Below are 13196 nucleotides of genomic sequence, written 5' to 3' on the forward strand. Positions count from 1 at the left end.
TACTGAACTGTTTTTACTTCTCAAATTTTAGATATTCAGTTTATATTTAACTAGATTTTAGCACAAAAATTCAACCTGATATTTATCTTGCTTTTAGTCATATACCAATGTTTACATACTGAATGTACTGTTTCTAAGTGAAACAAATTCCTTATGGATACGATATTCGGTCTTACCATTTTAATTATTACTTGGATAAATTGGTGCACTTGTCAATCAGTCGAACAATCTATTTATTAAAGACTAGAGTTGAGGTTAAAACTGTTCTTCCAAATTTTATACTTTTCATTCAAAATCAGTTTGCAGTTAAATTGAAGAAATTGAGATCAAATAATGGTAGGGAATTTTTCTTAACAGATTTTCTCAACTCCCATGACATCTTTCATGAGACCTCTTGCCCTGAGACTCCTCAGCAAAATGGTATTGCTTAGAGAAAACACCAACATCTTTTAAATGTTGGTCGTGCTTTGTTATTTCAATCTAAACTCCCTATTCATTTTTGGTCTTATGCTATTAGACATGTTGTCTATATTATCAACCGGTTACCATCCTTTTTTTTACTTCATAATAAAACTCATTTTGAACTTGTTTTTGGTTCTAAACCTTATTTCTCAAACCTTAGAACTTTTGGTTGCTTGGCTTTTGCCCACACTTTGGATTCAGGCAGAACTAAGTTTGATAAAAGGGCTTCCAAATGCATTTTCATTGGTTACAAGGCTGGTACAAAATGTTATCTTCTCTTTAATCATCATTCTCATTCCTTTCTTGTTTCAAGAAATGTGATTTTCTATGAGAAAGTTTTTCCTTTTGTTGTTGACAACACTGATCATGGAACTTTCAATGGTGTTTCTACTGATTTGTCTAATTTTGATTCTCTTGTTAATGTTGATATTTCTACTCAAACTCTAGATTTTCATCAACATTTATCTAATCAGAATCATGTAATAGACCCTTTGTCCATTTCTTCTATTGAATCTGTTTCTCACAATGATACACTTCCAATCACTGTAGGTCCTGTAAGATTTTCTACTAGACTCAAGAAACCTCCTAATTATTTGTTTGATTACCACTGTGACAATATTTCTTCTCATTCTACAACTCCTTACCCTTTGCAATCTGTTCTTTCTTATTCTAAATGTTCTGCTAATCATACTTCTTTTTGCATGTCTATATCTGCTCATTCTGAGCCTCATTCCTTCAAAGAGGCCAACAAACTTGATTGCAAGAAAAAAGCTATGATGGCAAAACTACATGCTCTTCAGGCTAACAACACTTGGTCTTTGGTTCAACTTCTTTTAGGCAAACCTATTGTGGGTTGTAGATGGGTTTACAAAGTTAAGTACAAAGCAGATGGTACCTTGGAAAGATATAAAGCTAGGTTGGTAGCTCAGGGTTTCACTCAAATAGAAGGGGTTGATTTCTTTGAAACTTTTTCCCGAGTTGCCAAATTGACCACTGTATGATTTCTTTTATCTGTTGCTGTTGCAAATAATTGGTTTCTTCAGCAGCTTGATGTGGATAATGCCTTTTTACATGGAGACCTTCATGAGGAGGTTTACATGAAGCCTCCCCTGGTATGCCCATTTCTGATCCTAGTCTTGTATGTAAGCTGCAGAAATCATTGTATGGCCTCAAACAAGCTAGTAGACAATGGAATCAGAAGTTGACTTCTGCACTTTTTAAACTTTGCTATGTTCAAAGCACTTCAAATTATTCCTTGTTTGTCAAGCAAACTCCTTCTTCTTTTACAGCATTATTAGTTTATGTTGATGATGTTGTCTTTACTGGAAATAGTCTAGTTGAAATCAATGTAGTCAAACAGCAACTTCATGATTAGTTTCACATCAAAGATTTGGGTGATTTAAAGTTTCTCTTGGGCTTTGAGGTTGCACGATCTAAGACTGGCTTGATTTTGAATCAGAGAAAGTATTGCTTAAAATACTTTCTGAATTTGGCCTTTACTAGTTGCAAACCAGCCAATTCTCCTGCCAATGCTTCTATTAGATTGAACTCTGATGAGGGAGATCTTCTAGAGGATGTCATTTCTTTCATGAGGTTTATTGGAAGACTTCTTTACTTAACCAATACCCGACCAGACATTTCTTTTGCTGTGCAACAAGTCAGTCAGTTCGTTTCCAAGCCTAGACCTCCTCACTTACAAGCTGCCTTAAGAATTCTAAGATATTTGAAGGGTGCTCCAGGCTTAGGTCTTTTTTTATCCTGTTGATAATGACCTGAAGATCCAAGCTTTCTCTGGTTCTGATTGGGCTACATGTCCAGTTAGTCGCAAGTCAGTCACTGGCTATTGTGTTTTTCTTGGTAATTCTTTGCTCTCTTGGAAGGCTAAGAAGCAATCAACAGTTTCTAGGAGCTCTACTGAAGCTGAGTATATAGCTCTTGCTTCTCTTCCTGTGAATTACAATGGATAAAGTATCTTTGTGATGATCTTCATCTCTCTATTCTTGTTCCTTTTTGCACTTTTTCTGATAATGAATTTGCAATTCAGCTTGCAAAGAATCCCTCTTTTCATAAGAGAACAAAGCACATTGAAGTGGATTGTCATTTGGCTTGAATCAAGATTCATGAAGGCCTCATTCTCTTGTCTCATGTTCCTTCTGGATGTCAACTTGCTGATATGTTTACTAAGGCCTTGTATCCTACTTCTTTCAAGCAAAATATGCGCAAGCTGGGCCTTGTTGATATACATTGCCCACCTTGAGAGAGGGTATTAGAATTAGATGATTTCTCTGTCATTTGTATTTCTTTTTAGTCTTTTAGTTAATAACTAATTCTGTTAGTTAGTTATTTTAGTTAGTTAGTTATCTTCTTTTAGTTAATAACTAATTCTGTTAGTTAGTTATAGACTTACCTTCTTAGTTAGTTAGTTATCTTTCTAACCATAGCTTTGCTTGTATATATAGGAACTCTCTTAATCTGTTTTGATTGATTGAAGAATTTTTCAGAAACTGTTTTTTCTCCAAATTCAGTTTATGCTCTTTCATATTCCAATAGGCTAAAAATGATCGAAGGTTTCTAACATGCAACAATGATAATTAGGTTTGAATTTATCACCTCCTATAAATTTTTCAAATTCTTCACCACTAGACTAGTCTAATTCGGCGGGCTTAAAGCCAAATAGATTTGGAAAATTAAACATTGAACCTAAAAAAAATAGGTACTAGTCTAGAATTTGAGTAAGAAAGAAGTGAGCGCAAGAATGAGCGTGCAACTAAGGGTACTATCGTGATTTCAGCATTTGTAGGACTAATTACGTTTTAAAAATTAAATTTCAGTTAGAAAGAGGTGAGATGCAAAATAAAAATCCAACTGTATGTATGGCCATACAGCTAAAATTGAAAATATTAATTGTTTCATCTCATAAATAAAAGGATATTTTTCAGCAAAGGGCCATAGTTCTATTGATGGCATTTAAGTGACCACATAAAGGGGACCATAGTTGTGCGCAGCACGAGGCAAGTTTTGTTGTTGAAGAGACATATAAGGAATCTGACTTGTGTGTTTGAACAGAGGCCCAGAACTAGAAGTTGGACCCTAAACATGGCCCTTCCTTTTCCCATAAACCTTATTGTTGCTTTTCTTGTCACCTTTCACCCATGATATCAGATTTCTTTTCCTTTTTCACTTTCTCTGTTCCTGTTTTCCAGTATTCTTTTGGGTGCACTGATGAACTCCTCAGTTTTACAACATTTTGCGTTGCTTCCTCCAATAACTATGATAAGTAAAAACAATCCAATATGCAAAATAATGCTGGGGGCATTCTACCACTTTTTGATACAAAAAGAAACATAAACTCTAATAACGTACAAGTGAAATAGTAAGTGGGTAGAAAACCAACAATTAAACTGTTAGTACCTGGGAAAAGTCCTCGTGCCGATCAAGTTCACAGGCTTCCTAATAACATGCCTGATATAGTTCATGTGTTGGAGATTTCTTCATCATGAACTTGATAGCTGCCAAGTAACGGCTATATTTTAATACAAACAGAAAAACAGGTTCAAGTTTGAACAAACAAGAAAAACCTTAAAAAGGAAAATAATAGCCTTCTGACCTTTACAGCAAATTATTCCACTTTCGGTTGAATTACAAAAGATAATGTAATGATCAATAACTCCTCATGAACATGTTACAATTACAGGCTCTGGTGGTTGAAACTTGAAATGGCAGTGTAGGACATTTGCTTATTAAAGAAGAATTGCCCGGTACTGGGAAGTGAATTAAGAATTAATGTAGGATTATGCCTAATAGAAAAAGAAATATGCCCATTCAAATCCAATCCTATAAGACAAACTTACAAATCAGGGTAGAATTGAGAGTGGCATAACAAATTATTCATGCAAACATTTAGTATTCCAAACAAACGTGGGAAACATAATTATAATATAACAATTTTCTTTCCATGGAGCTATATATTTATTTAATTATAAACTTTCCCCCCTAATTTAAGTAAGCCTTCTAGTGATCTACACTACAGATCTAGAATCCAAAAACAAACAGAAAACAGTCATAATTTGTTTAAAAATAAAGAAAAAGTTAAAAGAAGGAGATTCTGGCGGAAGCGGTGCCGCGGAATCCAACGGGACTTCAACCTTGGACGAATATTTGAGAGAGGAGAGGAAGTCATTTTTAAAATAAAAAAAAATTAAATTTAATGCGTTAATCTTTTAATTATCTTTATAAATATTTAATAAACCGTCCTTTGCAATAAAAAAAAAGCCTTTATTTGAAAAAAATATCTGTTTAAGACTTGCTCATAAAAAAAGCAATCAAGGTATATTATTTGGATATTTATATTTGCTACTTCAAAAAAAGAAAAATTAACTATAGAGTACATTTATTTTTCTTTCATACCAGAGGCACGGTTGTCTGTGTTTTTTCACAATACTCTAAAAAAAATGAAATATCTTAGTATGTAGTATTAAAAATATTTTAGTATCCGACGATTATCTGTTAACAGGTTCCCAACTAAGAACTAGCGACGAAAGACCCCATAGCGTACGTGTAATTACTAGGCTTCCAAAACTGAATTGATTCGATCAACTATGATCGATAACCCATTAAACTAAGTATTAACTTTCTAATAAGGTTCAACCCAGTGACCCACACGAGCATCATTAAAAACACTTTCAGAATAGAAGAATGAAACAACGCTACCGTGACTACTGTCCTCCTGGCCTAGCTGGAAAGCTCTCTGAAACAGTCGCTCAAACTCGATTAAATTAACACAGCTAAAAATATAGGAAATTTATTCTTTCTTCTTTTGTTCTTTTCTATTTAAATAAGGCAAAAGCACGACTCTTACACTTACTACACTGCGTTTAGCTGATTTCTCGAGAACATCTTCTCAAAGTTAAAAGCTTAAAGATATTGTAGCATCACGTGGCTTATCACATGACCTCTCTGAAATTTCTGCCTCCGTTTTCACCAAATCCATAGTCCTGACAATGCAAGATGCAGCAGTCAAAAAGTTAAGCACATGATCCCACATGAACGCAATATGGCATCTTATCCCATTATCCTTGTCATTTCAGACAGTAATAACTAATATATAATTCAGAATTCACTCTCAAAACATGGTATCTTTAGCTTTACTTGACTCACTATGCAACAAGCATCGCGACCATAAGAACCAAGATCCTCCCATTACCATGAAGAGCTGGTCCATAGCACTGACTGCTCTTGCTCTGCTATTATTAACCTGGTCTACCAGGGCCAAAGCTGAGTTTCTCCCATCAATACAAGTGCACTCTTGGCCATCAAGCAAGACTTCATCTTCTCGTCACGCTCATAGAAAGAATCTTTCTAAGCAGCTGGATTCCAGTTTCCGAAGGATACCTCCAAGCAAATCAAATCCCTCACAAAATAAGTAACTCTTACTATTAGCAGTTTCAAGCCTTTCCATCATACGCAGCTACCCTACTGGCAGGCAAATCATATTTCTTTTGCAGGTTCAATCCTCCAACATATGGTTCACAGACAGACAGACAGAACAAACAGCAATATCGGAACCACCCGTTTCTTTCCTGATCTTATTTCCTTTATTTTGTTTCAATTGCGCCTTCTAAAAACAAATATCTGTTAGTGTATACTTGATTACTTGTATCTTACCTTTCAACTGCCAAGTGCCAATGTTTATATGTATTGCAATTTACATTGAATTTTACAGTTTTGCTAACCACGCTTTTTGAGTTCTCTTATATACCTAAAATTTAAAATATTTGTATTCTAAAAACGGGGAACGATCTCTACGTTCGTATTGAAGTTATATATAATAATTATGCACATCACAGTATATAGGGGTGAGGGGGGAGGAGGTGCTAAGGAAATTCGTTAGAGGAAAAAAAATCTTTAGAGTAACTACCTTTCTTAATGCAATTTTCCAGTTACATAGTCTATGCGACATGGTAAAATGATACAAAATTACTAGCAAAGAGGAAATCATTCAAGCCTTCATGCATTAAATCTTGGGGACCCTGCTGACATGCTTAACGCCATCCTTCTCTTTAAGGAAAAAACTTGTCTTTCACTCTGCATTTGGTGCCTTCACTTTCTTCAGAGAAGCCTCAGAAAGGTCATCATCTCTTCGTCGTTTCTTCAATGTCTTCTTAGCAGCAATATCAAACCCACTTTCAACCTTTTCCTTGTTAGATCTTTTCTTCTTCCTATTAGAGTTAACATCATCTCCACTAACCTGAGCATTTTTCTTACTTTTGTGCTTTTCTTTTTTTGGGTTTTTCTTGAAGTTTTGGGTGCTCAGAAATGGTGCACCAGAACCTAGGGATTGGTCAATTTCTTTCCTCATTTCCTTTACAGTTTTTTTATTTGATTTATTATTCGAAGTGTCAGCAAGAAAGGCATCATTTTCCGTCAACTTTGTATCACTGGAACCAAACATGGTATAAAAATCTTTATAAGTAGATTCTTTGGATGCTTGTTTTGACCTCCAATGATCAGGATTCGCAGCATATCTGTGGTAATAAAGGAGGGTATAAATCATGAGGATTAACTTCAATAAACTTATAAACTCAAAGCTGAAACCAAACAACATTCCATCAGATGTCTTACTCTAACTCATAAGGTTTGAGTACACAAGAAGTTGAAAAATATTTTCTCAATCAAAAGCAATAGTCTGGAAATTCTATAATACACTAAATAGCCTGCAGCATACCCGTCAATATCTAGTTTCCTCAATAGGTAAGAGCCCTGCTTTGCCTTGGAAAGATCACTTCGCACAGCCAACATCTCAGACACTATAGCCTCTCTTAGTGACAGATTACTGGCAGTGAAGCACTTTTCAATGGTAAAAGCACCAGATGAGGTGAGAGCAACCTCTCCAAAATGCCCTTGTAGTCTACAAAATAAGTTATGAAAGACGTAAGGGGAAAAGATAGAGACAATAAAGTAGCAATTTTGAAATCCATTAAATACAGATTTATTAATATTTTCAACTTTAAGTCTTGAAATAAAATATTTTAAAAGGTAAAATCGATAGGGAAAAAGTACATACCCCCTCCAAAACTTAGGCTTTGGCTCATCAACTCTCAATTTTGGAATTTAACACCCCCTCAATTTTAAAAGTATCTCAATAGATATTTCAACCCATTTAGTGTTAGCCATAAGAAAGCATTATCTAAAGGATCCTAAACCACAAAGGGTCAAATTCTAACTTTGAATAAAATAAATTAGATTTCTGCCAAATAATTGCTCTCATTTCATGTGCATGTATCGATGAAATAAAACTTGAACATAAATCCCATAATTTATGTGATATAATGATGGAAAAAATTGTAGTTTAATATAGAAATAGTAGAAAACATAATATAAAAATCTTGTTTATAACATTAATCCTTCTAGCATAATTGCATAAATAAGAATTCCCTAGAGAACATAAATGCAAGATGTACAGTCAAAAGACATACTTTGTAACCAATCTGCGCTTCTGTTTCCCAGAAGCTCCCGAACATAGAAAAGCCTCAATAACATGTGACCCTCTTGCATCTACCACTGCTTCAAGCACATGAGTCGCTTCCATGGAAGTTATACTGATGATATAAGGTTGTATACATTCCTACCAAAATAGAATGCAGGACAATGGAAATTAGCAATTCCATAAACTATTAATGTAAACACTGAATAAAACTAGTAGGTTTAAATAAAATAACAAAGATTAGCAATGAGCAATTTATGGCATAGTGCTTCCATCAACTCCTACAGTAATACTCTGTTTGGTACAAAGGAAAGAAATTAAGAGACAAAATTGAAAGTTGAATTGTATAGAAAATAGAAGGAAAGTAAAATTTGAATTTTTGTTTCTAAAATACAGCTTTCCTCCTCTTTATATTTTCTCTTCAACCAAACAAAAGAAAAATACATCATTATCCATGTTTTCTCTCTATATTTTCTTTCTTCACATCCAAACACACCATAACAATAAGACATCAACAATACTATAAAAAATTCACCACACTATCAGATGTCTGAATGTGCATTACTATCTCAGCTAAAATACACATGGAAGAACAAATTGTCTGTAAAGAGGGAGACCTTAATCTTTCGGAATCAAACAAGGCTACAACAACACTTGAAACTCATTATTAGGATTTTCATTATTTATGATGATGGATGAAATTTTTTCTTTAGGAACAAATGCCAGATCTGCACCTAAGGAATAAGTTTAACAGCAATGCTATAACCCGTAAAGCATTATGCTATGTGCCATTAAAGGATTTCAACAAAAATGGAACATTCTTCCTCTATGTTTTGTTTAAGAGTTCAATTTCTCTGCTGTCAGTGTAAATTTTTTTCTTAATGCTGCTAATCAATCAGAAATCATTTCAGGTATGACTTTTAAAGTAGTTATTATTAAAGTTAATAAACTTTCCATACATGACAATGTGTGATTGGATGACAGTGTAAGAAACCTTCACATTGTCAGTGCAAAGATTTTTTTTATATTGTCAATCAATTAAAAATCATTCCAAGTATGACTTCTAAAGTAATTATTATAAAAGTCAATAAACTTAACACACATGACAATCTGGGATTGGATGGCCATGTAACAAACCTTTGCATTGTCAATGTATTCTAATTAAATTCTTGGTCAAAAGAACAGGAATGAAATTTCACTAGTTGACATTGATAACAATACAGGAAGTAGTGACCTTTCATACTCAAGTAAAAAAAAAAAAACCACTACACTGCAGGGTAGTGAAAATACAAGCCAGGGCCTTGCAAAGAGCATGACCTCTCAATTCCCAATTTCCCATGCACAATATACAAAATAAATGTCTTCCCTACTACATCTCTGCCACTTTCCTAAAAACACCCCTTCCACAACACTCACATGTGACTGAGATAACCAACTTACCCCAAAATACAGATCACTCTTTTTTCCTACTCTCATACACCCTCAACCCCTTAGTCATATTTGGACCTGCCACAACATCAAAAGGACCACCTAGTTCAGGCCCAACAACTGCCTCTAATACTTTTGAGCTAACAAAACCAAAAAGAAGCAGCCAAAACATCAATTTTCAAGAAAGTCACTTACACTTCTAAAACGGAATACTGTCTGTAGGATCAGAGAACCCATGACATGCATTTTAGAACCACTTTGCCAGCTCCAATTGGACTTATCTTCACTTGTGAAACAGCTATCAAGAAACAATAGTCTTGGAACAATCCATTTTGGAGACTCATCCACTGGACACACTGCTTCAGCAAGGACTTGACAGCACTGCCCCAAAGTTACAAAACGTCCATCAAAGTTTTCACAAGGATGAAGAACAGAATTAGGAAGGTAAAATAACTTCAGTGTGTAATGCAAGTAACAATTTTCTTTTCAATTTTGAAGCAATCATTGTAGGCTTAGAGTTAGGTTTTAGAAGCAATATATTAGTTTGCAATATCAAATACATAAGCATATAGGAATCCACATATCATAGACAATGCAACTAAAGCAAACCTTGTGTTCATTAATATGAAGCCTTTCACTGGCAGCAACAAGTGAAGCAACAACTCCTGACCTTCCCATTTTGAAAAGACCCTCCAAATTTGGCCCAAGTTCTTCCCAAATCAACTCCATCTACCAAACAATAAAATATCTTAAAACAAACCTGGGAAAATATCTGCAAAGAGAAATTTGTAACACAAATAGACATTGAGGAAAGTATATAACAAATGCCGTACATGCAACACTATGCAACTAATTCTAAAGTAGATAAAATTAATTGGTGGCCACCCTTAGCAAGATGAGGAAAATGTTCAAGATTGAAAAGCAGAATGGCAAGTAGGCATAATACCAGATCTTGATTGCTTGCATAAGAAATTAATGCTTGAACAACAAAGTTTCCATGTTGATGAGATGATAACTCAAACAAGGAATTCCTGAATACTTTAGTGAATAATTCATTGAATAAGGCCTCAGGAGATACTTCCAAAACAACCTGCAAAAAGATTAGAAAATTTCATTACCTCAGAATCTCTTTAGAAAAAAGAATTTTACAGATGCCTCCATAAAATTTGCATAGGCATAAAATTGTTAAGTATATAATGGCACATGAAAATATACATCATACAAGATGGTATAGACTATCACAACAATTTACAAGCATAACATGTCAAATGCACAGATCAATGTCCACCAATAGATATTATTTAGGGACTAAAAAAAGTTCTTGAGATTAATCTTTTGGAAAGGTTACTATGATGGAAGATATATAATGCTTGTTTGCTTATGTACTAAAACACTAGAAAAAAATTCACATTTACTATAGACAGTATGAAAGGAACATATGAAACTTTTCTTTAAAACATCTTCAAAATAAGAATTAGCTAATTACATGTAGTTTCTATTGAACTTCTCTTTGTATTATTCACAAGCTCCAGCACTACTCTAGCTAATTATACAGTTTTCCCTCATCTATATGTTTCTCACCTCCATTAGATGGCTAAATTTAGATTCTTTTAACAAATTCTTGAGCTCCGCTACTACTCTAGTGCCTATAAAATTGTCCTCTGCATTATTCTTATCCTTGCAGCCAAGAAGGATAGGAATCACATGTAACAACTCTTCATCATCGCCTGCCAAGACCCTCAGCACTGTCTGCCATTAATCAGAAATCCCAGTGAGATGAGAGGAATCAAAGAGAAAAGCTAAAACTAAAACTAACAGTAAGCACATAATGGCACCATAGAAAATGCTTTAACCGAAGTGGTAAGAGAACAAAGTTAAGAATGAATTTCACAATCTCTTTACAGTATGATAAAGTTCTAAAGCAAGCAGATCCAGAAATTACTCAAACGAAGGCTATACTCACATAAGCTCCATCCTAATATCAACCCCACTTATGGAATTACCAGACTCTAGAGGCTAAGACAATATAAACACCACAATGCTCCCCACCGTCAACCAAAGCAAGAAAAATTTAAATTAATTTCTTTAAAAAGAGAACTTCGTTGAACAACAATAGGCTGTCCCCCAACCTAATAATAAATATCAAGCCTGATGGAGTACAAAGTATTTGTTTAATGCACCATATATAAAGAGAGATGGAAATGATACCTGGAAAACCAAACTGCTGAATTGGTCAACTTGTAGTATCTTGATACATTTCTTAGCATGCTTTAACATATCTGACACAAGTGATTTCAGTAAATTTGGAAATCCAGGCTGAAAATTTGTTGCATCATATTTTTTTGAAGAAAACTCCTTCGAATTCAACCGGTCTGCTAATACTGTAGTTGATTTTGATAAATAGTATCCGGACTTATCTAATGGTACTCCTCTACAAAGGCAAAGAAGAGTCCGAAGCACGTGAGAACCATAGCAGTTGCACATGACATCAACAGAATTTGCTGCAATCACCTGCCAAATGACATGTATACGTATAAGAATTCACATTTAAAGAAGAAGAACAGCCTTCAGAAAAGTAGTATGAAATGCGTTACCACCTTGCATATCATGGTTAACGCCTCCTCAACGAGAGGGCGAACGACGTCATCGTCGTCCTGGAGATGAACAGCTAAAGACTTGATGGAGGTCTCAGCGACATGAGAACCAGATCTATCCATTGCAATATAGGGGAAGTGGTTAGCAGAAGTGTGAAGGAAATCACAAAGATGGTGTACATCACAGCCCTGGAGAATGGTCTCGAGAGTGTGGCTAAGAATATAATCAGTTGCAATTTCGAATTCTTTCCCCTTGGTTTCTTCGAGAGCATTAGCACATATAAGTGATCGATCCTCCAATTCAACCCCGTCACTTTCAAAAAGATTAGAAATTTCAGAGAAGTATTGGGTTGTTTCAGGGTCAAGCTGTTTCCTGCAAAGGTAAAGGAAATGCAAATTGAATAAATAAATAAAGACATAAAAAGTTGAAGGGAAGCAGAGTAGGTACCTAACACGGGATAGTTGAGGCGGAGAAGTGAAGGAGTTGGAATCGAATGCATGAGTGGATCCTCCTTTCTTATGCTTCCTCCTCTTAGTTTTGCCTTGTTTGAGGGGTTCATAGTCGTGCTCGCCCATTGAGCTTCTTGACACCAATGTTTTTGAACCAATAGAAACCATAAGAGATTGCAGTACCTTAGATTCAGGTTGAGGCTGCTTCTCTCCCACCGTTTCACCTATTACCTAAACCCTACTTCTCTTCAACGCAAAACCCTTTTCGCTTTTCTTTTACTCCTTCACCCCAAAAAAATGCTACGATTTTTTATATTTTTATTATGATTAATAGCGACGTTGATTCCTCAATAATTTTTTATTCGAATTTAATTTATTATTTTATAATTATCACAACTATGTATTTTCTGATGTTTTTTTGCATAAATTTTTCCAAATAATTATAACTTTTGGAATAATTTTAAATAGAAAATTATTTAAATGATTTAGAAGTAAAAAATTATTAAATTTAAAATATTTTAAAGATAAGAGGATTTAATTTTTTTTAATCTATATACAATGTGATTGGGTTAGATATTGGCCGAAGATGATCAAGATAAAATGTTGAAAAATTAAAAGATACCAAGCGACCCATTTCATTAAAACAAGAAAAAATATTTTCTTCCATTTTTTTTTGTTTTAAAACCAGAGTCTCCTCGTCTCTCCCTCACCCATGCTTGCTTCTTCTTACTCTCCTCACTCATTTCTCTCCATTATTTCAAAATTCACCAAACTAATTG

At 34.5% G+C, this 13196-nt stretch overlaps 1 protein-coding gene across 1 annotated transcript; it reads right to left on the bottom strand.

Annotated features, from left to right (window-relative positions):
- Window positions 1-6365: 6365 nt before the first annotated feature.
- On the bottom strand, window positions 6366-12719 carry LOC100797960 (pumilio homolog 23). Its single transcript, XM_003521789.5, has 10 exons — window positions 12416-12719; window positions 11971-12340; window positions 11582-11884; window positions 10955-11122; window positions 10320-10463; window positions 9983-10102; window positions 9569-9754; window positions 7938-8086; window positions 7187-7369; window positions 6366-6986 (listed from the first exon to the last, which is right to left on the bottom strand). The coding sequence occupies exons 1-10, from the start codon at window positions 12583-12585 to the stop codon at window positions 6542-6544; spliced, it is 2238 nt and encodes a 745-aa protein (XP_003521837.1). The 5' UTR covers window positions 12586-12719; the 3' UTR covers window positions 6366-6541.
- Window positions 12720-13196: the final 477 nt, after the last annotated feature.

Source organism: Glycine max, chromosome 3 (assembly GCF_000004515.6).
Source record: "Glycine max cultivar Williams 82 chromosome 3, Glycine_max_v4.0, whole genome shotgun sequence".
Classification (NCBI taxonomy): Eukaryota; Viridiplantae; Streptophyta; class Magnoliopsida; order Fabales; family Fabaceae; genus Glycine; species Glycine max.